Source organism: Capsaspora owczarzaki (assembly GCF_000151315.2).
Source record: "Capsaspora owczarzaki ATCC 30864 unplaced genomic scaffold supercont2.5, whole genome shotgun sequence".
NCBI lineage: Eukaryota > Filasterea > Ministeriida > Capsasporidae > Capsaspora > Capsaspora owczarzaki.
Genome location: NW_011887296.1, coordinates 672,855 through 696,225, shown reverse-complemented (window position 1 = coordinate 696,225; position 23,371 = coordinate 672,855). Strand labels below are relative to the sequence as shown.

The 23,371-nt window shown below is 54.0% G+C and overlaps 8 protein-coding genes across 8 annotated transcripts; 3 read left to right on the top strand and 5 right to left on the bottom strand.

Moving 5' to 3' along the window:
- Positions 1–44: 44 nt before the first annotated feature.
- On the bottom strand, positions 45–1,868 carry CAOG_03650 (hypothetical protein). The gene is made up of 6 exons (XM_004363321.2): positions 1,758–1,868; positions 1,516–1,592; positions 953–1,138; positions 756–821; positions 558–667; positions 45–462 (listed from the first exon to the last, which is right to left on the bottom strand). The coding sequence occupies exons 1-6, from the start codon at positions 1,828–1,830 to the stop codon at positions 282–284; spliced, it is 693 nt and encodes a 230-aa protein (XP_004363378.1). The 5' UTR covers positions 1,831–1,868; the 3' UTR covers positions 45–281.
- A 129-nt stretch (positions 1,869–1,997) lies between these two features.
- On the top strand, positions 1,998–7,073 carry CAOG_03649 (hypothetical protein). Its single transcript, XM_004363320.2, has 7 exons — positions 1,998–2,734; positions 2,924–3,772; positions 3,932–5,087; positions 5,242–5,411; positions 5,561–5,765; positions 5,950–6,542; positions 6,715–7,073. Exons 2-7 carry the CDS (start codon positions 3,389–3,391, stop codon positions 6,961–6,963), a joined length of 2,757 nt encoding a protein of 918 aa, XP_004363377.2. The 5' UTR covers positions 1,998–2,734; positions 2,924–3,388; the 3' UTR covers positions 6,964–7,073.
- A 92-nt stretch (positions 7,074–7,165) lies between these two features.
- On the bottom strand, positions 7,166–8,324 carry CAOG_03648 (nascent polypeptide-associated complex subunit alpha). Its single transcript, XM_004363319.2, has 2 exons — positions 8,287–8,324; positions 7,166–7,847 (listed from the first exon to the last, which is right to left on the bottom strand). The coding sequence occupies exon 2, from the start codon at positions 7,821–7,823 to the stop codon at positions 7,257–7,259; it is 567 nt and encodes a 188-aa protein (XP_004363376.1). The 5' UTR covers positions 7,824–7,847; positions 8,287–8,324; the 3' UTR covers positions 7,166–7,256.
- Positions 8,325–8,712: 388 nt separating this feature from the next.
- Positions 8,713–11,518, bottom strand: CAOG_03647 (hypothetical protein). Its single transcript, XM_004363318.2, has 8 exons — positions 11,283–11,518; positions 11,050–11,176; positions 10,440–10,559; positions 10,055–10,330; positions 9,688–9,894; positions 9,339–9,546; positions 9,176–9,247; positions 8,713–9,062 (listed from the first exon to the last, which is right to left on the bottom strand). The coding sequence occupies exons 1-8, from the start codon at positions 11,387–11,389 to the stop codon at positions 8,887–8,889; spliced, it is 1,293 nt and encodes a 430-aa protein (XP_004363375.1). The 5' UTR covers positions 11,390–11,518; the 3' UTR covers positions 8,713–8,886.
- A 51-nt stretch (positions 11,519–11,569) lies between these two features.
- CAOG_03646 (beta-1,3-galactosyltransferase 6) lies at positions 11,570–13,913 on the top strand. Its single transcript, XM_004363317.2, has 3 exons — positions 11,570–12,041; positions 12,392–13,400; positions 13,540–13,913. Exons 1-3 carry the CDS (start codon positions 11,613–11,615, stop codon positions 13,812–13,814), a joined length of 1,713 nt encoding a protein of 570 aa, XP_004363374.2. The 5' UTR covers positions 11,570–11,612; the 3' UTR covers positions 13,815–13,913.
- On the bottom strand, positions 13,830–16,337 carry CAOG_03645 (fructose-1-6-bisphosphatase). Its single transcript, XM_004363316.2, has 5 exons — positions 16,029–16,337; positions 15,427–15,592; positions 15,250–15,342; positions 14,658–14,831; positions 13,830–14,514 (listed from the first exon to the last, which is right to left on the bottom strand). Exons 1-5 carry the CDS (start codon positions 16,196–16,198, stop codon positions 14,116–14,118), a joined length of 1,002 nt encoding a protein of 333 aa, XP_004363373.1. The 5' UTR covers positions 16,199–16,337; the 3' UTR covers positions 13,830–14,115.
- A 559-nt stretch (positions 16,338–16,896) lies between these two features.
- On the bottom strand, positions 16,897–18,763 carry CAOG_08732 (hypothetical protein; the record flags this gene model as incomplete). Its single annotated transcript, XM_011272050.1, has 3 exons — positions 16,897–16,927; positions 16,966–18,073; positions 18,172–18,763. 3 exons carry the CDS (start codon positions 18,761–18,763, stop codon positions 16,897–16,899), a joined length of 1,731 nt encoding a protein of 576 aa, XP_011270352.1.
- A 383-nt stretch (positions 18,764–19,146) lies between these two features.
- On the top strand, positions 19,147–22,999 carry CAOG_03644 (hypothetical protein; the record flags this gene model as incomplete). The annotated part of the gene is made up of 6 exons (XM_004363315.1): positions 19,147–19,219; positions 19,395–19,496; positions 19,694–20,194; positions 20,289–21,041; positions 21,181–21,356; positions 21,482–22,999. 6 exons carry the CDS (start codon positions 19,147–19,149, stop codon positions 22,997–22,999), a joined length of 3,123 nt encoding a protein of 1,040 aa, XP_004363372.1.
- Between the last annotated feature and the right edge of the window lie 372 nt (positions 23,000–23,371).

Below are 23,371 nucleotides of genomic sequence, written 5' to 3'. Positions count from 1 at the left end.
AAGAGTTCACTCGCATGGTACTTTTTTTTTTTTTTTTTTTTTATTTCCGAAGTAGATTTTTCGCATTTTGCTTCTTTTGCTGTTTCAGTTTTTCGGACTGCTTGTTGTGGAAGGGTGATTGCAGTGCGAATGGCAACACATGTCACTTTTCAATCTATTCTGAAACAAGATGGGGGCGGGGAGAAATAGCAAGCAACACACAAGGTACACACAACAGCAACAGCATCACCAAAAAAATACAACGTGAAGAAACGCAAATCTATCAAACTCCGACCGTGGTTTTACTTGCGCTTGGCGGCCTCCTCCTTGGCCTTGGTTTCGAGCGCTCGTTTCCGGGCAGCCTCTTCGCGCTGCTTGCGGATGATGGCAAGACGAGCCATGTCGTTCTTGGCCTCCTCAGTCTTGCCCTGGCGGTGCAATTCTTCGTAACGGCGGCGAGCAGCCTCCTTTTCGAGTTCCTCGCTGGTCGGAGCAGGTCGGGTGGACATGGAAATGAGCGCACAATGCTGCAGCAAGGTAATTTTTTTTTTTTTTTTTTACTTTTCTTTTTGACTTACCGCTCCCTTCGGGAAAGCTCAGCCTTGGGTGCTGGGCCGTCGCTCAGCTTGGTGTCGGCTTTGCGAGGAGCATCCGTCCGCTGTCGGTTCAGGTTGCCAGTCGCCACGGGCTGTAGTTACGAGAGCGGCGTTCAAAATCAGTTCAAACAAAAGCGTTTTTGTGCGGAGATTGACTTGTGATGGTGGCACGACGGTTACCTTTGGCTTTTCGTCGTCGCTCTCTTCATCGCTGTCGTCGTCGTCGTCTTCCTCGCTGCTGCTTGGCTGTCAAGAGGCCAAAACAGAAACAAACGGCGAAAAAGCAACGATTGAGAAACCAACGTTTCACCTTTTTGTTGTTTTCTTTGTTCGGTTCCAAAGGCCCGAATCATTTCCAACTTTGGGCCTACTCTTACCGGGAGATCAGGCTTTCGTCGGTTGCCACCTGCGGCAGCCTTGCCCTTGGCAGCAGCCTTGGCGGGCTTCTTCTTGACGTCCTCGTCATCGCTCTCTTCCTCGGTGCCGCTTTCCTCGCTGCCGCTCTCCTCGTCGCTGTCGTCGTCGTCATCGTCGTCATCGCCGCCACGACGCTTCTTGGACATCTACAACCAGAATCCACCAATTCACACCCCACCCATCCCCAACTCATGAGTGAGTGCAATGGTGATGAAATCGCCGACCTGCCCTGCTGGTGGTTCAAAGCACATGGGAAAGAGCCCCGCCGCCGCCATGCAGCATTGGAGGTTGTTGGAGCCGCGCGCAGCCAACGCAGCCAATGCCGTTGTTGCAATCATGCTCAACCGTAGTCGCATGTGCCGGGGGTTGCGCTTTTGGCTCAGCTTGGCTTGGCGTGGCTTGGCTTGGCTTGCGAGCGAAGATCTCGCTTTTTTTTTTTTCTTCTCTCTCTTTCCTTCTGCTGCTCACTGCACACAAGCACCCACCCCGCCATCACCCCCTCAAAGAGTCTTGTGCTTCTTACCATGTTCTCTTCTGTGATGGCGGAAATGTCGTCCGAGAAGGTGCGCTGCTGGCCCTTGTGCTGCACTTTGGGACCGTCTGCACAATGTCAATCACCCATTCAGTCAGTCAGTCAGTCAGTCAGTCGCAGAACCACCACTTCAGGGGACCATATCGAACATCAGTGATAATGATGATGCTGATGCTGATGATGACGATGATGATGACTCAATGAATGATCATCGAGGTGGATGACGAACGTACACTTGTCGACCTTCTTGGGGCGGTCTGAGCGGCTGCTGTCCTTGCCGCTGCCTTTGCCTGGTCGTCGGTTCATCTTGATCAGGTTTATTCAAAAGAAGAAGAAAAAAAAAATGAGAGTGAGTGAGTGATTGTTGTTGACTTGTGGATGCTTGGATTTGAACAGTACTCCCAATGTAATGTCCAGTATTGTACTGTCATAGTCATCCCAGCGCAATGGTTTATCCAGTCACCTCCTCAGTCTATTTCTCTCTTTCCTTTTGACATCTTTTTTTTTTTTTTTTTTGTTCTGTCTTGTTGCAAGTGCTTCACTCCTTCACACTGCACATAATGTCGGATCCATCGGCAATGCTCAAGTCGATGCTCAACCTGGGCGGCAACAGTGCTCCTCAGCCGCAGCAACAGCATCCACCGCAGCAATATGATCACCAGCATCATCACCAGCATCACCACCAGCATCAGGGTCAGTACGATCAGCAGCATCAGCAGCATCAGCACCCGTTCGCTCTTCAACAGCAGCAGCAGCAGTACTACGGCCAGATGCCCCTCCAGCAGCAGCCGCACCACCCCTTCGCTGCGTTCACGCCTCACAATCAGCCCTTGCAACCCATGCAACCCATGCAACCCATGCAGCAGCATCAGCAGTTCCAGCAGCAGTTCCACCAGCAGCAGCAGCAGCAACAGCAACCAGCCGCGCTGCTGAGCCCAACCCACTTTGGCGTCAACTCTGCCTCAGCGACCACCACCACCAACAGCAACACCCAAGAAGCGAACGCATACGAGTCGACGTTCCCCGCACCCGCAGCAGCAGCAGCCGCAGCAGCCGAGCAGCAGTCGAATCCGCTTCGGAACTTCTTCCCGCCACCGCCTGCCGCCCATGCACCACAGCCATCATCATCATCCTCAGCCGCAGCAACGTCACCTGCTGCACTCGCTGTAGTGTCACCGCCGCCGATTGGGTCCCCCGTCGCTGCATCCAGGTACGAGCAGAGTTCCAGAGATCTCCTTCCTCATCCCCCCACCCGCTCACCCGCTCACCCGCTGTCCGGCGTTGAACCTCGACGGGCTCGACCATGGCTAGCCCAGCTTGCTGCTATGTGGGCATGAGTGGGAGTGGGCGAGATGGACGCTGGCACTCATCTTTGCATTGAATGACTTTTTGGTTGTAGCCTGTCATCATCATCGACGCTGGCCGCTGCTGCTGCTGCACCCGCGCAGTCCTTCCTGAATGCCCCTGCAATCACAAGCGTGGTGCATGGCCAGGCGACAGGTGCTTCGGACGGCGGCGAGACGGACGTTGAGCAGGACGCTTGGATTCTGCCTGCCGAGCTGGGACCAGCGATCGCCATTGACCGCGCGCAGTTTGGCTCGCGTGCTGCGATGATACAAGCCAGCAACAAGATCAAGGCAGAGACAGTGACATTCTATCCCTCCGAACTCACGTTCAGCACGGGCCACTTGGTTGCTGCAAACGAGGAATTCATGGCCGTATGCGTTGAAGATGAAGGCGCCTCAAAGCGCTGCTGCGGCTGCTCCCTGCGGCTGGAACGCAAGTAGGCACGGTTCGCGTGCTGCACATTGCCACGGGTAAAGGTGCGCTCGTTCGAGGACACACGGCGGCGGCCATTCTGGACATGGCGTTTGCCTCGTCCGGTTCGGCTGCGTCTGGCCTGCCCGATCTCGAATCGTCCGGCCGTCGTCACGTGCTGGCGAGCATCGATCGCGATGGCACCGTGGTTGTGAGCCGCATCTCGTTCGCGGCGGATGGAAATCTTGTCGTCACATCCATCCTCCATGTTCCGACCGACAATGTCATCAAGTCCTTCCCGCGTCATCGTCTCGCGTGGAGCCCTGCCTCCATCGCGCATCCGGGCCTGTGCTTGGTCGTGGCCTACGGCTCTTTGTGCACCCTGTGGAAGGTCGACGACATTCTCGCTGCCAACAACGGCAACCCTGTTCAGGCGACACGTGCCCAACTCCAGCCTAACTGGGTCACCTTTATTCGTTCCGATCAGAAGGTGCGTTAATTTCTTGATTGCTAGTTGTAGGGGAGGTGATGCTTTTCTGTTCCTGACGTTTTTTTTTTTTTTTTTGAAAATTGACTTTTGATTGTTTGTGCTCGCGCACTTTGCTTGCTTGTCTGCCTGCCTGCTTGCTCGCTTGCTCGATAACAACAGCAACAGCTCATCAACGACCTCGCATTCTCTGCGGATGGCACAGTCTTGCTTACGTGCGGTGGAGAATCTGTTCAGTTCTGGAGAACGGAAACGGGACAGCTTCTTCACGATTGGGCGCCGCACGGCAAACAAACAGTCTTGTCAGTGTTGCCGATGGGAAACGGCACAAACAGCGTCGACCAGCTCGCGCATACGCAGGCACAGATGATGCCGCTGCTTGTCACGGCATCCTCGCTCAACCACGAGATCAAGCTGTGGCGCTCGAGGGATTTGCAGCTGCTCCAGACGCTTCGGTTTGACTCGCCACCCGCGACGACCACGGGCGTTCCCCTGGGCCTCCAACTAGCACTCGATCCGACTTTCTGCTTTGTGTCGACCGGTCTCCTGCTGGTTGCAGACCAGCATCGCAAGTCTCTGTACGCCCTGGGCCTCGCTGCAACCGGCTCGCACGGGTCTCCCGCTCTGAGCTATCGATTCTCCACGCTGACCGAATTCCACCTCACTGACGCTCTGATTAGCTTTATCGTCGCGCGCTCTGCTGTCACGTTTGACGTGACATCACCGCAAGAGATGAACGTTCATTTCGATTTCCAGTTGATTGTCAAGGATCCAAAGGTCATCCAGCAGCTGGCTGTCCGCTACCGACCGGTCTCGCGACCCCATGCGACCGCCATCCGCGCATTAAAGGCGAGTGCTCCGCTCCCGTCATCCGCTGCGCCTGTGCAACATCCGCCCGCGTCCACCACGCCTCCGTCTCTGGAGCACTCGGCTGCGCCCTCGCCTGTCGCTGCTGCTGCTACGGCTTCTGGTGCTGCTGGGCCTACTGCTGCCGTTTCAGCGCCTCACAACGTTGGCGGTGATGGAAAACTGCCTGCATGGCTCACAACGAGCTCGGGTGCGACCGCCAGCTCCAGCTTGCCTGCTTCTCTGACAGACTCGACCGAGCGCGGCTTGAACTTGTCTGGCGCCAACACTGTCCGACCAACTCGGCAACCGAATGGGGCCGGCACTGGCAAGGGTTTTGCCACCGGCTCTGCTGTGGCCGCCCCTGTGTCTGAGGCGCTGTTGCATCAGATGCGTGATGAGATTCATCAGTCGCAAGAGCACACGCTCAATCTTGTGCAACAGCTGATTGCTCAACAGCAAAAGCAAGCTGGTAAGTGTGTGATTTGCTTGATTTGTTTTTTTGGTTTTTTTTCTTCTTCTTTTCAGTTGCTTTCGCGCGCTACTCGCTAATTGGGAACTATTGACTGGCACTCGTTTGTTGCTTTGCAATCGATGTGTTTGACTCCATTTGCACTCTCCTCTAGAAAAAGACCGAGAAGACGCCGCCCAGCTGGCTGCCCAGACGACCATCCGCGCTATCAGCAGCGAGTTCCAGAAACTCATTGTGCCTTTGGTGCAGCAAACAGTCAGTGCATCAGTGAAGCAAACGGTGACTGAACTCGTCCCGAGCATCGCTGCACAAGCTGCCAATCTGGTGAGAGAGATTTTCTTGATTGTTGGTTTGCTTACAACAAAGGAAGAGTCGCATGTTTCGGCAATTTGTTTTTTTGCGTTTGTTCCATTTCATTGGTATTTTTACGCGACTTGCTCTCACTCTGGGTGGTGGTGTTGTCGGGGCGCTAGGTCGCGGAATCTGCTACAACCACTGCCTTGGCCAACAAGCCGCTGGCCGAAAATGTCGCCAAACTGATTGCGAGCTCGCTGCGCAACCCCATTCAGGAGGCCTTCCGCTCAACATTCCAGCAGAACGTCATCCCAGCGTTGGATCGAGCCCTGCAGCAGACCATGCAGCAAGTGAACGCCACGTTTGATCAGGGCACACGGGATTGTAAGAACCAACGCGTTTGCGGCATTTGCGTCTAACGCGTGTGTGTGCAATTGGTAGCTCAGCTTTCTTTGTTCTTGTTGTTACTTTTGTTGTTGTTGTTGTTGTTGTTGTTGTTGTTGTTGTTGTTGTTGTTGTTGCTGCTGCTGCTGCTGCTGCTGCTGTTGCTACTCTGGTCGTCTGGCAGACCTCCAGCAACTGTATGCTCTGGACGGCGCCAAAACTGGAGCCGCTCTCAACAGCCAACAGCTCCAAGCATTCGCAGTCTCGATTCAGCAGTCAGTCCAGCAGGCGTCAGCAGAGTGCCAGAGATCAACTACTGCCGCGGTCGATGTGTCTCTGGCGCGCGTCCAAAAGGACTTGCGAGAGATTGTCGTATCGCGCAAGTCGGATCGCAAGGAGCGGAGCGATCGGTCGTCTTCCTCGGCGAATCAGAGCTCGGCCGCCCTTTCAGCGTCATCATTGGACGGTGCGGCCGCTAGTGCTATGCAGCAGCAGGGTGCCACTCCGTTGCCCGCCTCTGCCTCTGCTACTGCGCTTGCGCCTGCGCCTGCGGCGACGAGTGACAAGGAGCGACTCTGGCAGCACATTGCAGAATTGGTTGCTGCTCAAGAGTTTGACAAGGCCTTCTCTGAAGCTCTCGGCGCGACAGACCTTGCAGTGCTAATGCGCCTGTGCTCGGGCATTCCGGTTGCCACCATTTTTGGTCAGTCCCCCGTGCCTCTGTCGCCCGCCATCCTGCTGTCGCTGGTTCAGCAGCTTTCGTTCGATTTGTCTCGGGTATGTGTACAACCGCATAAGGGTGTTTGGTTGTTTTGTGTTTTTGTTTTTTTTTTTCTTTTTTGTTTTGTTTTGTTTTGTGCAACTTTTTTTTTGTTCTCTATTGTCGTTGTTGTTGTTGTTCTTGCTCACCGGCAACCCCACCCCTCCCACCCAACCATCCACACTGCAGGACATCGAGACCAAGATTTCCTACCTGCAACCGGCTGTTCTGGCTCTTGACTCGTCTAACTCGATGGTGCAGCGACATGCCCCTGTCGTGCTCAAGTCTGCCAACCGCAAGCTGAAAGAGTGGCTGGTCCTTCCTCAGTCCGCAACGTCGTCGCTATCTGCCAGCATCAAATTGATGGTCATGCTCATCGAGAGGCTGCTCGAACGCTGCGAAGCGCCCGGCGCTGAAGGCAACGCGCGCCCTCTCTAAATTACGCGCGATCGTGTGTTTCTATGTGTTTGTGTGGAGCCCTTTTATCCTCGGCTTGTTCGTTCTTGAGCCAAATGCATCGTCGTCGTTGTTTCCTAGCTACTCGCCACTCCCTCCTCCATCTACCAAACGAGCGAAGAATTCAACCTGGGAACTTTGAACCACCAACCCTCCAAAACCGCGTGAAAAATGATGAAAACCATTGAGCTGCCAAATATACAGGAAGAAGAGGGCGGGGTAGATCGCAAAAGAAAAAAAAAACATTGGCTCTATTCGCATGGTGGACAAAGCACTTAGTTGGTGAGGGACAGAAGGGCGTTGACAATGTCGTTGTTGCTCTTCTTGAGAGCGGCGACGGCTTGGGCGCGGGTGGCAGAGGGTGCCTGGGACATGATGAGCTCAATGTCCTTGGCGTCGACGCCAGTCTCGTCGACGGGGCCATCCTCAACGGCGGCAGCGGCGGGGGCGGCCGACTCGGCGGCAGCGTTGCCGAGGTTGAGGTTCTTGAACTGCTCGGCGGCGTTGGCGTACTGCTTCTGCTGCTGGTTAAAGTCTTGCATCTTGGCAGCGCCGAAGACAATGTAAGTGTCCGAGCCGGGAGCGCGGTAGACGTCGGGCTTGGCGATGGTCAGGTCGAAAGCGCGGGTCTTGCGGATCTGAACGCGGGTGACCTCGGGCATGTGCTTCAGGCCGAGCTTGCTGATGGCCTTTCGGGCCTTCTTCTCGCCACGGCTGTGCTTGTCCTCGCCCTCGGCGGCGACATCCTCGCCCTTCTCTTCCTCGTCGTTGGACGATTCACCTTCCTCGATCTCCTGGATCGGGACCTCCTCCTTCTTCTTGTCCTCGACAGCGGTCGTCATTCTTTGTTCAATGTGTGTATGCGTCTGCAATAATTCCAATCAGGCAAGGGCAAAGGGGGGGGAGGGCCAAAACCAAAAAGGACGGAAAAAAGTCAATGAGCAAACAGTATTTCCAGTTTTCGTCTCGTCGCGCTTTGTGTGTCGCTCTGAATGGCGGGCTGGTCGACGGCCGAGCGATATTCGGCAGAGAAGGCAATGTGCGTGCTGGATCTGGGGAGCAACAAGGGCTGCGGGGAGCGGTTGCCGCAGGAGGAAGCATCTCTCGGGAAAGAAAAAAAAAATGTAGCGGCGCTGGCTCGGATTCGAGTCGAAATTTGCTGCAAACCCCATTGCCTCCACTTCCCTCGAACTTTGCAGGGCCTTCTCTGCCAGACCTTCCATTGCACCACCCTCCCAGCCCCTCGTAATCGTGTAGAAGGCATGATCCTGCGTCGGATAGTGCCAGGCATCCGGACAGACTTACAAAGCAGTGCAGCAAAGAGAGGTCGGTCCGTTTTGGGCGATGGCTGAAACTTGTCCAAAAACGATTTTGAAAGCTCTTTTCATCTTGAATTTCGTAGTTTCATGACAATTGCACCTTTCCATTGCAAAGGAGTTCCGGTACCTGTTGCGTGTTTGAGGGGTGCGAATTATCTTTGAGCTGTAGTCAAATCTGATGAGGGGGAGAAAGAGACAGAGAAGAGAGAGAGAACGCTAAACCAAACTGTGCTGCTTTTCTGAGAGCGGACCGGAATGCTTGCTTGCCTGCTCAGATTCTGGTTGTTACTGATGTTTGCTTCGGCCTTCCAGTAGCTTTTTTCAGGCATCAACTGCGAGCTTTGCAGTCTTGAACGAAATCACAAACAACAACCACCAAAAAGAAACCACACAAGAAAAAGAAAAAAAAAAAGTTGTCGATTACATTTCAATACATGGTTTGATGTAGAGAAGCCTAAAGGTTGGATGATGTAGTCCAACGCGTAGAACACAGTGCATGCAAGATTGTACAGGACTGAGAGAAACTTGCTGAAAAGAAGAATGGTGGCGGAAAGCCTCCCGCCCGAGCAGACATTCCGAAAATAAATTAGCCAGTGCCGAGCCCCATGGAGCGGCGTCGCTCGTATCGAAGAGCAGGGAGCAAACAGGCGGCGGCAAAGAACGAGAGCACCATGATGAACATGAGCACGCCCGACCAGCCAAAAAAGTCGGCAATGCCGCCAATCAGTGGGCCTTGAATGACTGCACCAATGCCGCCAAGACCTGTCAAAAAGGCGCATCGAGCAAGGAAACACGAGAGCCATGCGGCGGAGTCGCGATGAGTGCGCCCGAGCGATTTGAAAAATGGTCAACAAACCAGATGCGCACTTCCTTACCGTTAATAAAACCAGCAACAGATGCTTGAACGTTGCGACCTTGATACTCGCCAAGTTCGGTGGCAATTGGACCTATGCCATGGAACGTATAACGTCCGACGGCGCACAGCATTAGAAATCCACCACCATGATGAAAAAAAAAAAAAACGAGGCCTTCACTCACCAGTAATCATCATGTCGGGACCCGTGGAAAAGACGCCCACGAGACCCATGCAAATAGAGCCCAGGAAGCGACTGTAGGGAGTGACAGCAATGAAGAAGACGAGGAAGACGCCAGACAAGGTTTGCGACCAAAAAGTGGTCGCAAGCTTTTTGCCATGGAAGACCCGATCGGAGAGCAATCCGATGAACGGAGTGCCAATGGCGCCACCCTGATAGCAACACGGAAAGTCGATCAAGTAGCGAAGAGAAGGCAGACCAGAGTGAGACACAACGGCTCGACGAGAACAAAAGCAAAAAGAAGAAAACGAAAACGAAAACGAAAAAAAAGGTCATGCCGACAAACCACCTACAAGCTCAAAAGTGGTCGACATGACTCCGGCAGTCGCAATGTCAAAGTTCAGGTGCTTCAAAAAGTACATTGGCAGCCACATCAGCAGACAATATCGGACGAGCTTGACTGAGAAAAAGGCCGTGCAGACGTTCACAAACGTTGGGATTTTAATGGCCTCCCAAAGGGTGATTTTATCCACTACCGCGACCGAGTGGGCATCCGAGAGCTGTGAGCGTCAACAATGGAAGGAAGGAAGGAAGGCGAAGAGGAAGATTTCAGTGCAAAGCTCCCCCAAAAAAAAAAAAAAAAAAAAAAAAAAAAAAAAAAAAAAAAAAAAAAAAAAAAAAAAAAAAAAAAAAACAGAAAAAAAATGAGGGGAGTCTTACTGCTTTTGCTGCAGCACGTTCATTTGGTGGCTGCATGTGAGCTTCTTGAGGTGTCTTTGTCAAGAAGAATTGCGCCACTCCGATAACAAAAACGATCGCTGAAGGCAGGAAGAAGGTGTCGCGCCAAGTGCCCGTCTGGAACTGGTGGACGGCAATCAGCGTTCCGAGAACGCCGCCAATCGACTGGCAGGTACCCCAGAGGCCAAACACGACGCCGCGGTTTTCTTCAGGAATCCACGGAGCCAGCGCCTTGACGCAACTGGGCCACGAGCTCGACTGAGGATGGATTGAACGGTTTAAATCAGTCAGTCGAGATGGGAGTCAAAAAAAACAAACCCCCACTGCGGGAGCAAGTATCATGACAAAAGAAAGACGCAGAACCAACCTGAGACAGTCCGTTGCCAAACAGCATGAGGAGAATGACCATCTGGTTTGATTGCCATCCAAGGGCAAACATTGAAACGGCAGCACCAATCAAGGCCGCTGTCAGGATGCGCCGTGCGCCCTGCAGTTCAAGCATCAATGATGCGGATAGTCAGACAAGCAAACCGAGCAAACAAGACAAACAAGACGAACGGGCAAGGCAGAACCTTGAGTGAGGAGTGAAACGTATGGGAGGGGGGATGGTCGATGCAACTCATCAGCAGACTCCTGCTCCCTCGGTGAGTAGAGCTGTCTTCCATTCAGCCAGCGCAGAGAACGCACTGGAAGCGAGTCGCACTCGCAATGCAGCAGTGTGAGCAAGAGCAGAAGGTTGATTTGCCACGCCGACACCGAAAACCCAAACGATTGGAAACGACTTTTTCTGAAACGAGTTTCCAGGGCTCGCTTGAGCCTCGCAGGCCCACAACCCCAATCAGACGCTGCTGTGGCTGCTCTTTTCATTCACTGGTAGAACGGCGAGGCGAAGGTGGTGGGAGGGGTTAGGCAGCCGCAGCCGCACACCCGCAGCAAAGTAGCCAAAATGGACAACCACAACAGGTCCATCGACTCACAACACGGTCTGCGAACGGGGCAATGACGAGCTGCAGTGCTGCGTATGGCATCAGGAAGGCCGTGTCGAGCAAGCCAAGCACCGCGGTGCTCATCTGGAGCTCCTCTGCCATGGCGTTCTTGACAACGCTGCCATCAAACAAACCCAAAAAAAAAAAAAAAAAAAAAAAAAAAAATCAGCAACTCACACACACACACACACACACGGTTTGATGCTGTGAAAACGAGGAGGTACCTAACGGGCTTGCGGAGAAGGTAGGTCGCAGCATAGGCAAACCAGGTGGCGACAATCACCTGCATCTGCATGCGCCGAACGGGGTCGCGCAGGTTGATTGACACCATTTTATGGGTTTTTGGGTTTTGTTGGTTTGGAGCTCCGTTTGTCTGATGCTGAGCGTCTGAGCGAAACGAAACCAATCTAGAATAGAGAACTGGACTTTCACTCGTCTATTGTTATTCTGCTGATTCTTTGTCTTGTCTTCGCAAAGCTAGAGTGTTTTGTTTCGGATCAGTCGTCTTCAACTGTGATTTCACACTTGGATTTCCAGCAACTAAACTGACTCCGATGGTCATGCGAGCGCTGCAGCGGTTGTGCCGCCGAGGTCCCGTGGTCACGATCGTGGCGACTCTGATGATGGTTGTTGCTGGGCTGGTCTGTGGCGCGGCGTACTACCACGGCAGCCGCTCACAACGGCCGGCTTGGGAGCAGCAGCAATCCGCAACGAACGCAGACACACCAGCACAGCAACAACAACAACAGCTGCTGCGACGCGGGCAAAACCCACTGCAGCAACAACCACAACAGCAACAGCTGCAGCAGCAGCAGCAGCACCAGCAGCAAGCGGCGCCGGGCAAGCGCAACGACGTGGCCCAGAGGGAGGAAGTGCAGGCACCGTTCCGTGTCCCAAAGCACACCCGCCAGCTGGGCGATGCGACCACCGTTGAGGATCTGGCTGCGAGCACCATTGCACTGTTTAGCAATGTCGATTCGGATGTAAGCGATGCAGTGCAGTCCCCACTGTTGGGCGATACTTGATTGGAAAGGGGGGGGGGAAACAAAAATAACAGAAAAAAGCATCCAGATGCGAAAAAAAGGTCAAAACCGGTTTTGTTCCCTGAGCAACCGGAGGAGGGTGGAGGGCAAAGGAGGTACCGCGTCGTTGCAATAGCAAACGAATGGGCGGCTTTGAGTTGTCACTTGTTGGCTACAGTACCCACCGGGCGGTGGAACGGGGACAAAAGCCAAGATCGCCAAGCGTACTGCCGAAAAGACTTTCGGCAAAAACCGTTGTCAAGTCGTACACTCTCACATTACCGTTGTTCATTCAACATGCATACTGATAGACGCTCCCGCACTATACTCTAGTTGTGGTCATTCCAAGCGGCCCGAATACAAAGGCCATGCGTAATATTCTGCGGGATACGTGGCTGCGATTGGAAACGCAGCTCGTGAACACGATTCGCCCCTTCTCAAAGGAGCAAGAGGCTCGAGCCCGTGAACAGGCGCTAGCGCAGCAGAAAAAGATGGCAGCCCCACAAGCAGGAGCTCCCGCCGATGCATCGCTCGATGGCGAACTCGTGGATGAGTTGGATTTGCCAATTCCTGGCGCCGACTTTGACGGTCTGGATCAGTACCTCGAAGACGACATGCCGCTATGGCGGGCGTTTGAGCAAGAATGGTTGGCCTCGGGGGCTGCAACCACGGCGGTCAAGCGACCGGCCAGCGTGAGACATTTCTTTGCGATTGGCACTTCGGGCTTGGATCCGTCCGAGAACGACTACTCGGACTCGTCCATGGACAAGGACGCAAAGCAGCGGCTGCTGATCTCCCTGATGGATGAACAAGACCAGCACGGCGATCTGCTGTTCCTGCCTGCCGTGCCCGATGGCTATAGTCGGCTCTCGCTCAAAGTGCTGCATTCGATGCGCGCCATTGAATCGCTGCCGTTCACCTACAGCTTCCTCCTCAAGTGCGATATGGACTCGTATGTCCGACTTGATGTGATGGTACCACTACTGCACGCTGTCGAGCAGGAGGACAGCATCACCCAAGTCCTGGGTCCGGCGTTCGTGCCCACGACCGTCTTCCCACCCATGCTCCACACCGCCCGTCCGGAACGGATTGGCCCGGCTGACCGCAATCTTGCCATTACACTGCATCGAGAGAGGCTGTACTGGGGCTTTATGGACGGTCGCGCACCTGTCAAGAAGGCTGGCAAGTGGGGAGAATCGTCCTGGTTTCTCTCAAACAACTACCTGCCCTATGCGCTGGGTGGTGGTTATGTTCTTTCCCAAGATCTTGTTGGGCACATAGCACGCACGGCACCACTACTGCAGTTGTACTTTAACGAAGGTAACGGATGCCTTTTGAAGTTGACGACAAAGGGAAGGAAACTGGTGGGCGCAAAAACAAAAAAAAAAAAAAAAAAAAAAAAAAAAAAAAAAAAAAAAAAACCTCACCTGTCAGGTTGTTGATTGGGGTCATGATGCAGATCTCTCCGTCGGGACGTGGCTTGCACCTTTGCTAATTCATCGAGTTCATGATCCGCGCTTTGACACGGAATTCAAATCGCGAGGCTGTGACGACAGATACTTGGTGAGCCATCCGCTGCTGCCGGCCGACATCATTGACAAGTACAAGCGATCGAGAGAACCAGGGAGTGGGAATCGTATTTGCGCCAAACAGGAGGTCGTCCGGCCATCCTATCAGTACAATTGGCACCTTCCGCCAACAGAATGCTGTCCGCGGGGAAGTTGGCCGCATTGATATTTGAGCAAAATCTCTTGGTTTCAGGTGTTTATTTCTTGTAATGCACAACATGTTCATTGAAAAGTACAGTGCGTCGAAGGTGGCCCAATTTCAGAAGCCTTTTCAAAACAAACAAACAAACAGACATAGAGTAGATCGAACAAACTTTCCGCGAACGTGATGGATTGTGATCAAGCATGGGAGAAACATGCCTACGCCATGTAATGTCAAAACTCAAAAATAAAAAACAAACAAGCAAACGAGAATGGCCCAACAGCCGCAAAACACAAGCAAAAAACAAACAAAACCCTGGGCAGCTTTAAGCAAGCTTCTCAATGTCCTCGATATCCTCCTTCGAGCCAAGGAAGACGGGCGAACGCTCGTGGATGCTCTTGGGCACGATGTCGAGGGCGGAGTGCTTGCCGTTCGATGCACGGCCGCCGGCAGCCTCGATGAGGAAGGACATGGGGAAGACCTCGTACAAGACACGCAGCTTGCCCTTGGGGCTCTTGCTGTCGCCGGGGTACAAGAACACACCTCCGTACAAGAGGGTGCGGTGGATGTCGGCGACCATGCTACCGATGTATCGGAGAGAGTACGGGGATTTGCCCTTCTCGGGGTTCTTGACGCCATTGACCCACTGCGAGGTTTGCTTCTCCCAGTAAATCGAGTTGCCCTCATTGATGGAGTAGATCTTTCCTCGCGATGGGATGCGGATCTAGGTGGGAGAATCGAGAGGAGTGTGTTTTTGAGTGTCGCGGTTTTCAAAACAAAAAAAAAAAAAAAAAAAAAAAAAAAAAAGGCCACTACAGCAAAACCTTTGCCCCACAACAGTGTCAAATCAATCAATGGCAGTCTTACGTTCTCGTGGGTCAGCACGAACTCGCCCAGAGTGGGATCCAGGGTGTAGCCGTGAACGCCGTTGCCGAACGAGAGGACGAGGTTGGTCGAGCTGCCGTACATGCAGTAACCACCGCAAACCAGCTCGCGGCCAGGGCGCAGGGCTGCCTCCTCAGAGGGCTTCTCGCCGTCATGCTGTTGCACAAAACATGCGCATACATTGTCAGTTCCATTGGCACAAAAATTCAAGATGAGTAGGTTTTTGTCGAAAACGGAGCTTTTTTTTTGGGTTTTTTTTTTTTCGTCTTTTTTTTTTTTCGCTTTTTTTTTTTTTTTTTTGGTTTTCACGTGCGAGTGAGTGGAGCGTTAGCGACCAACCTGGGCTTGCGTGCTCTGCCCCTCAAAGGCTCAAACAGCAGAAAAAGACAAGAGCATGTGAATCAACTCAACACCCTTCTGATACGCACTCGAGCAATGCTCAACGGAGCAAACGACAAGCGAAAGCGGAGCAACAAAAAAAAAAAAAAAAAAAAGAAACCGACAATGTTGGGACTGTGACCCCATCGCGCACTCTCACAGTTGTCATCGTTGACGAGTGGATGGGGTTGCTTACCAGTTGATAGACGCCAAAGATGGTGCCGATGCTGACACCAGCGTCAATGTTGGACGAGCCGTCGAGAGGGTCGAACACGACAATGTACGGGCCCTGAAAAGCACAACACAACGAAGATCAGTTTGATGCGCTGCACGACCACCCAGCCCCAAACGCGTGCGCAGACGCGGGACTTACACGGCCGTCTTCGTAGACGATGGCCTTCTCCTGTTCCTCAGAGACCATGACGGCGACCTTGCCCGAGGACGCGAGCGCGTTGATGAAAATCTCGTCGGCAAGGACGTCGAGCTTCTTTTGCGTTTCGCCCGACGCGTTCGTGTCTGCGGTGCCTGCAGTGCCATTCCTACCAGCAGCAACAGCAACAACAGCAACAACAACACACAAAGCAAAACAACACAAAAATGTCAGAACGCAACGATAAACCAGCAAACGAGGAGCGTCAGTCAGTCTGTTGAACTTTAAAGCGTCAGGAACTGAGGCGTGACATTGCGGACCTCCCTGACCAACCCGCCCCCTCTGCCCCCTTCCCTGCCCCCTTTCGCCTGTTACACCTCGCCGAGACTATCAACGTGAGCATGCATCGCGTTGCTGCACGCCCGGGCTGGGTTGCGAGTCGCAGTAGTAGCGAATGGTTTAGGACGGACACATCCAAAAAGCACAAGCACAGTAGTACGAAAATGAACAACCGGCTTGTCACACTCAACCGACACGTTGACGATGGATGAAGAAGCGCAGGTGGGCGAGCAGCGGGCATGCAAAAAAAAAAAAAGAAACCTCACAGCTTGGCAATGCCGGCGCGGCGAACGAGCGAGGTGACAAACTTGCAGCCGAGCTGGATGGACGCCAGCACAAGCGTAAAGTCGCCCTTCGCGTTCGGGTGCTGCTTCTGCTCGTGGATCATGTGGCGCGTAAGCGTAATCAAGTTGGTGTCGACGTTGAATTGCGACATTTTGCGGCGGTGTGATTGGTGCAGGTGGGACCACGAGTGAAAAATAAGACTGGCTCGACGACCATTTCTGAAAATGCTCGTCGCAAACGTCGTGATTCGGCACAAAGTTGTACTCGTCCAAACATGTGTCGCATGCTGTACTGTATTCAAAGCACAAACAAACAAACAAACAAACAAACAAACAAACAAACAAACAAACAAACAACGACAACAATCACAACTCATCATGGTAAGCGGGAACACGCTGCAAATGACGAGCAAGAGGCATGTCCAACACAAACTGCGCGACATCTTCAGGTACGCGAAGATCGGGCTGCGGGACGGGTGGGACGAGTCCAAGAAGCGCATCAATGTTGCTGACACCGAGCGCTTTGGCAACTGCTGCCTCGCTCCCTTCGTGCCGCCACAGTTTGAGTCGGCACAGCGAGGAAAGTCTCAAAGGCTGCGCTTGCTCGGCCATTTGCAGAATCTGCTTGAGAGTTTTCTGGTTGGTTGCGTCCACTCGGTCAGACAAGCGAGCCCACTCCTTTTCAAGTGCTCGGTCATAGGGATGCTTGACAGTTGGCCAGAAAAGATGTGATGATGCTGATGACACGAAATCGAGGCATTTCGAAGGAGAGTGTCCCCACGCGAGCAGGCATCCCACAACCAAGCGTCGACTCGCCGCCAAGGCAAATGGATGAGCATCGCCGGACCAACTAGAACCGAAAGCAGGCAAAGTACGAAAGCCTGCAAGCTCAAACTGGTAGAGCCAATTCGAAAAGTACAGTGTCGGTCTGTCAATGAAGTTCTGCTGGCCAAGTTCAGGTAGCCACTCGAGCACAGGTGCCATATCCCACCCCGCCGCCTCCTTGAACCAATCGGCATAGTACCCAAAAGGAACACCGCAAACGACTTCTTCAGCCTCCTCGGTCACGCCAAACTTGTCGTAAACCGTCGGACCCGTGGGCCGTGGCGGATGCACACAGTCGTACGACGCAGGCTTGCGCTCGGGGTACAACCACTCCAAGACGAGCGTGACACAATTCCAGGCATTCAGTCTGCGGCGATTGACGTGTTTCTTCAGCCACCACGCCAGCAGTTCCTCGCGAAGACCGTGCATGTCCTCGTAGTGGTGAGTTAAACAGTACCGAAGCATGTCAATGCTGGTCGTGGCGCAGTGATCAATGACGTCTTGCGGTGGTCGTACACGCTCGACGACAATCCAATATCGGAGGAGCATAACCCACACAGCCGAGGGGGGATAAAATTCGTCGCAGTTCATGTAATTCCCGTTCAAGGCTGTGGACAGCGTATGGTAGTCTCCATCGCAGTACCGACCAATGCGAAGCGACTCCAGCGCGTCAAACAGCTCCATGATGGAGCCAGTCATGAGCGGGCTCTCAATGTCATCCCAGTACCGAGTGTAGCGGCGCGAGTGCATTACCCAGCCAGTCTGTTCACTGCCAGTCCCGCTGGGGAATGAAGCGAAATAGGGACCTGAGTCACCCCAGTAGAGTTTCGCGCTCAGAGGCACACCAGTCGCAACCAAGTCCATCTGCAGTGTCGGGTCGCGCAGCAGGTCTCCATGAAACGTGAGACGGTCGATGTTGGACTGGTTGATTGAGCACGAGGTTGCTGTGGCTTCATCGACCATGAAAATGCTCGAAGCGTTGCGCTCGGCACGCCGCAGACAGCGACGTACAAATCGGGACTTGGTGTCGATGGCGACTCCTCGATGCGAGAAGCGCACACGCTCGGCCGACTTGGATGCCACGAACGAAGGAAGCAGACGACGCCCAACTGCCCAGTTAAACTCGGGGCTCGCGTCCAGTGGATTAAAGTCGGGCTCTCGGTTCACTGGGTGGTTTTGGATAAAGCCATCCAGGGGAAAGTCTGGGATGGATTGTCAAGCAGAGTGATGCGGTAAAGCGAAGGTGAGTCGTTTGCTATTTTTTGGTTGTCGCATTGCGTTGCAGCGTTCAGTCGGTTACCTTCAGATCCATCAAAAATGTCCCACCAAAAAGACAGAGGGGCTCGATTGGAATCGGCCGTCTCGACGCCGGAGCTGGAGCCCGAGCTGGACGATGCACGCGCGGTCGTCGCTTCTGAGATGGAGCAGGATGCGCCAGGCCGCACGCCTGCTTTGGCCGCTTCTGCGACTGCGAGCGCCCATGGCGTGGGAGCCTGCTCTAACTGTGATGAGGCAGCCTCGGGTGCAGCAGCAGCAGCAGCAGCAGAGCCCTGCTTCAGCTGGGTCGGGACCGGTCGCTGGCACTTTAGCATGGAAATCACCCACTCCTCCGGGTCGAAGCCGGCCTCGCGGATGCTGTTCCACAACGGGTCTGTCGCGGGATCGCGCTCGTGAAGAATGCCGACATAGCCGAATCGCGCATCCTCGCGGTACATTGGGTGCCGTCGATAGTTGAGCTCGTCCAGCGTGTCGTCGTCGCTCTCCCGATCGTCAAAGCCCACAGCTGAGTCGTCGTCGCTGTCGTCATCGGTAACGATGTTCCTAGCACTGCTGTCCGAGTCGAAGCCATAAAGGTCGATGGAACTGTCAGAGTCGTCAGAGTCGTCGGACATTGGAAGCGGAACAAAAACAGAGGAAAACAAACAAACAAAAAACTGAGATTCGAACAAGGACTGCAATTTTCCCTTGTGTGCTCGTATCAAAAGGACTCCGTTTTGTTTGAGCATTATTCTTACTCTTTCTTTTTTCCTCGACATGAGACTGTACTGCACGTTGTTGCTGTTGCTGGTGTTGAGTGCATCGCTTGCATTGGCGCAGTGGTGCCACGGCTCCCGCACACCCGTGTCCTGGTACCTGATCTTCAAGCCGTCGCCTGAGGCTGACTTTATGTACATTGACTCTGTCCTTCCAGAGCCAGTCGCGCTGACAGTGAGTGTCTTTGTTGTGTGATCAAGCCGAGATGTTGTGGCCACGCTAATGAGCTGAGTCCGCGTGCATGCGCGGAAGCCGCATCGTTGCTCAGAACGAGCGGACAGAGTTTGCACAGCTGCTGAGCGAGCAACACCAAGGTTGGTTCCATTTGTGCGCATGAACAGAATTGCGTCTCACTTGCCTCACACAACTCTTCGCACGTCTTACAGCCACACTCCATACAACGCTAAGTCAGGCACGAATGAAGCCATTTGTGCGCATGAACAGAATTGCGTCTCACTTGCCTCACACAACTCTTCGCACGTCTTACAGCCACACTCCATACAACGCTAAGTCAGGCACGAATGAAGGAAGGTGTCATGGAGACTCGTGCGGCCGCCGAGGCAGCTCAGGCCAAGACTTCGCTGCTTGAAGGTGAGTGCGCGAGTTGTTCGATGGGTGGTGATGGTGCTTGTAACTGGTGTCGGTGGTGGTGGTGGTGGTGGTGGTGGGGCAAATAGAAGGAAAAAAGAGAGAGAGAGACGAGTGGGGTTGCTGTTTGACGCAACCTCTACTTGAGCGCACTTCTGCTTGCTGACGGCCACTGGTTGACTTGCTGCCTGGTATCACAGCCGAAACCCTGCTTCGAGCCCCATTTGCGCCCGAATCAGGTCTGCAGAACATTGCCTATCTCGGGCGAGGCTACGACGTCGTTCGCGGCAACCCTCAGAGCACTGGCACAGAGGTCGACCCTGGCATCCGCGCGTCCATCATGGTGTTGGAGCATGCAGAGCGCCGCATGACAGCCGACGGCAAGTTCTATGTTCCAGATAACGTGGATGTCATCATGGAGCCAGTCAACCGATTTGAGTCAAGTTCGAAGCTTGTTCGTTCCGAGCAAAGCTACAAGACCACGCTCGAGAGCGACCTGAAGATTCGTGCAAGTGCTTCGTATGGTCCGTTCGCCAAGGGATCGTTCTCTGCCAGCGAGTCATACCAGCAGGTTCGCGACTCGATGCTCAAGCGTGAGAGCATGTTTTTGGACTCTCGTGCGGAAACAGTGTCATACCGTGCGCGGCTCGAGGACACATTGCCGCTCAAGCTCACGGCCGAGTTTCGCCACGCAGTGCAGCGTCTCACACCCCCCCGCGTTGTTTAGTCAATGCTGCATCACAGTCAATCCGGACGCGGACCCTGATGTCCGTTGCTTCCCTGTTGAGTGCTCAGCGTACGACGATTTGTTGGAAACATTTGGCACGCACTACATGCACGAGGTGACGATGGGCGGCCGTGGCATGCAGCGATTTTCCATCGACATGAGCGAAGCAGCCACGTTGGACGAAACTGTCACGGGATCCACTGTTGCAACGGAAATCTCTGGCGGGTTTGGGGCATTCTCGGCATCGATTGGCTTTGACATGTCCATGAAGTTGTCTCAGCAAGCGCGCTCCATGTCAATGTCCTCAACCTCAAAATCGACCGAGTGGTTTATCGGCGGTGAGCCAGGCCTCGGTCAATTCTCGGCCGACGATCTGTTGACCTCTCTCAAGGACTGGGCGCGCACTGTCGGAAGCAACCCGGTTCCCATTCGCATGCAAGTGGCGCCAATCATCGAGCTCCTGGACGCCCTTCTCTTTCCTGAAGACCCCCACATTGCCGACAAGCAGACGCTTCTTGCATCCTACCTTGCGAGCTACTGCGAGTCTGTGAGTGGAGCAAACTGCGGCGATGGCGGCGACCGTGACTTCACCGGCGATGAGACAGTTTTGCGCTATGGAGACTTTGTCACGCTGGACCAGCTCACCGGTGTCAACGAAGGCTATCGGCTTCGCGCCACGACTGCGGCTGCCTCCGCGCCCTCGGCAATCTCGTCGCAGGTCAGCGTGCTTAGCAGCACAAGTCGATTCCTGGGTGTTCGTCTTGACTATTCGAACGCCACCCATGATTTTCCGATGCAAACCTATGAGGGCGATTCCATGTGTAAGTTTTCAAAAGTTTCCCCCGTTTGGTTGCATACTGCGTTGCCTCTGTCTCAACGCAAGCCTGTACCTGACACTCATTTGATCCTGTGCTGTTTGTCCTCTGTCTGTCTTTGTCTCTCCGTGCAATGCTCTGGCAGCCTTCCAAGTCGTCGCTCTGCGCATCGAGCGCTTCTGCTCGTGCATGTACGCGTCCAACGACGACAACTCGATTCGCTTCCAATCGCGTTTCCCGCCAATTCTCATCTCCCAGAAACCGTCGTACAAATTCAGCGTGATCGGCAACGAAGGCTCTTGCCCATACTCGACGCTCCAGGTCGAGTCGCTCGTTTTGAACAAGGACCAATTTGAGGGATTCCCCGGTCTCGAAGCGCGGTGCCGTGCTCAGTGCACGCGGATGGCGACTTGCGTTCGCTACACGGTACCATGTTTCCCTCGCAGACCGAGAACATGTTTGCGTACAGCCGCGATCGGAGCGACAAGGTGTTTTACTACGCGTACGACGACGACTGGTGGCGCTGGTCCTGCGAGAATACCAAGCCTGGCGACTGGGCACGCGACCAAGCCAGTGCCAGCTTCCAGGTCGTCGAACGGTTTGCTTTCTCAACTAGGGAGAACCACTTTTTCAGGATTATCTCGCCACTCCTCCTCATCACTCTCGACAAGCAGCCAGTGTTCTACGGCGACGAGCTGCACCTTGTTTCGGTTGATGGCTCCATTACGCTCGGCGCCGGCAACAGGCTGGAATCTGTCGATCAAGGGTCGAATACCACCTTGCCGCCAATGCGCTTCAAGATCTACGGACGGAACTCGACCTTTGGCACGCCTGTGCGGCGCTCAGAACGTGTCATGTTGCAGACAATGCCGGACTCGCAAAACGAATACTTCAGGAAGTTGACTGGCAACCGTCGGTTCAACACGTACATTCCCATGTTTTTGCAACTGGCCACGTCCGCGCCGGTAGCCCCTTCCGGAGGCACTCAGTTGGATTACTCAATGCTTCGCATCATGAAACCGTTCCCATTGAGCGTTTCGCGGCTTTCGGCCTTCGAGTGGGTTTTGAACAAGGCGCCCAAACTGGACACTCCAGCTGCTGACAACGTCCTCTCCTTCATCAAGCAGCCCACAATGGCCGTCACGGTGCTCCAGCCCTTCTCTGCGTTGGAAATGACGAGCAACACCAATGGCACTGTGGTTTTGGCGGTTGTCTTTTCGGATCCAGTTGTTCGCACCTCCGTTCCGCCTCCGCAGTTTGTGGGTTTGGATTGGATTCGTCCCAAGCGCCTGTGGCCAAACAACTTTGCTGTTCGTCTGCAACCCACCGTGTCCTCGGTCGGCACCGTTACTGGAAATGTCACAAACGTCGTGTATGAGGAAGCGCAGCTGCAGGTGCATTTGGTTGTCACTGTCACTTTCGGTCGGCAACTTGCCGTTGGCGACACAATCACAACCACCGCCGTTAACGTCGAAGGCGCGAATGAGCAGCCCATCTTCCAGCCCACACAAGCCGTGCAGCTCAACTTTGAGCCAGTGTTCCAGCTCGCTTTCGTTCAGTGGAATGTCACGAATACCACAACTGTGCTTGCTCCGTTTGACACTTTGCGTGTCGCCACGGTTCGTGCCGACTTCAGCGAGCCGGTCTTTTCCGCGGCGTCTGGCGGATCTCTCGACGTTTCGTGCTTTGCTCTTTTGGGCTTCGACGTCGCCAGCTCGGGAGTGTTTGCTGCGAACGCCACCATCCTTGCCGTGACGCTTGTGCCAGGCTCCAATAGCACTGCCTATTTGCTCGATCTGTCCTATTTCCAGCTTGGTCCGTACGATTCGCCGCTCTCTGCACCGATGTACTATGTCTTCCCCACTGGCGCCGGCATTATCACACGCGGTACCGAACACCGTGCTGCAACCGCGGTTCGAGCTGATTTGCGCGTACCTGTGACTCTTCCTGTTCCGCCGGCCTGAGCGTTTGTCTAATGTGACCTGTATGGCGATGTTCTGACGTGTTTGTCGTTGAAATGCATGATTCTCCTCTGTCTGTGCTTTTTGGCGGTGTGAAGGTGTGGATTCACCGCTCGATTGCAAAAGTAAACAACAACCCAAAAAACCCTCAAGCAAAAACCTTGAAACCACCAACTACGAGTAACATGCGACTCAAAAGCAACAGGTGCTGAATGTGTTTGACTAAGAACGCCTCATAAAGTCAGCGGCGGGCGACGGCTTGAAGATCAGGTACCAGGACACGGGTGTGCGGGAGCCGTGGCACCACTGCGCCAATGCAAGCGATGCACTCAACACCAGCAACAGCAACAACGTGCAGTACAGTCTCATGTCGAG

Coding starts and splice junctions, on each gene's coding strand:
- CAOG_03650 (XM_004363321.2), bottom strand. CDS start 1,830: ATGAACCGACGACCAGGCAAAGGCAGCGGCAAGGACAGCAGCCGCTCA. Junction 1,593..1,757: donor CCCCAAGAAGGTCGACAAGT/GTACGTTCGTCA, acceptor GACATTGTGCAG/ACGGTCCCAAAGTGCAGCAC. Junction 1,139..1,515: donor CCATCACAGAAGAGAACATG/GTAAGAAGCACA, acceptor TTCTGGTTGTAG/ATGTCCAAGAAGCGTCGTGG.
- CAOG_03645 (XM_004363316.2), bottom strand. CDS start 16,198: ATGTCGCAATTCAACGTCGACACCAACTTGATTACGCTTACGCGCCAC. Junction 15,343..15,426: donor TCGTCTACGAAGACGGCCGT/GTAAGTCCCGCG, acceptor TGTGCTTTTCAG/GGCCCGTACATTGTCGTGTT. Junction 14,515..14,657: donor TCGTGCTGACCCACGAGAAC/GTAAGACTGCCA, acceptor TCTCCCACCTAG/ATCCGCATCCCATCGCGAGG.
- CAOG_03647 (XM_004363318.2), bottom strand. CDS start 11,389: ATGGTGTCAATCAACCTGCGCGACCCCGTTCGGCGCATGCAGATGCAG. Junction 10,560..11,049: donor CCCCGTTCGCAGACCGTGTT/GTGAGTCGATGG, acceptor CTTGAACTGCAG/GGCGCACGGCGCATCCTGAC. Junction 9,895..10,054: donor AACGTGCTGCAGCAAAAGCA/GTAAGACTCCCC, acceptor TGACGCTCACAG/CTCTCGGATGCCCACTCGGT.
- CAOG_03648 (XM_004363319.2), bottom strand. CDS start 7,823: ATGACGACCGCTGTCGAGGACAAGAAGAAGGAGGAGGTCCCGATCCAG.
- CAOG_03649 (XM_004363320.2), top strand. CDS start 3,389: ATGGCGTTTGCCTCGTCCGGTTCGGCTGCGTCTGGCCTGCCCGATCTC. Junction 3,773..3,931: donor TTATTCGTTCCGATCAGAAG/GTGCGTTAATTT, acceptor CGATAACAACAG/CAACAGCTCATCAACGACCT. Junction 5,088..5,241: donor TCAACAGCAAAAGCAAGCTG/GTAAGTGTGTGA, acceptor ACTCTCCTCTAG/AAAAAGACCGAGAAGACGCC.
- CAOG_03646 (XM_004363317.2), top strand. CDS start 11,613: ATGGTCATGCGAGCGCTGCAGCGGTTGTGCCGCCGAGGTCCCGTGGTC. Junction 12,042..12,391: donor TTAGCAATGTCGATTCGGAT/GTAAGCGATGCA, acceptor GCATACTGATAG/ACGCTCCCGCACTATACTCT. Junction 13,401..13,539: donor GCAGTTGTACTTTAACGAAG/GTAACGGATGCC, acceptor GTCATGATGCAG/ATCTCTCCGTCGGGACGTGG.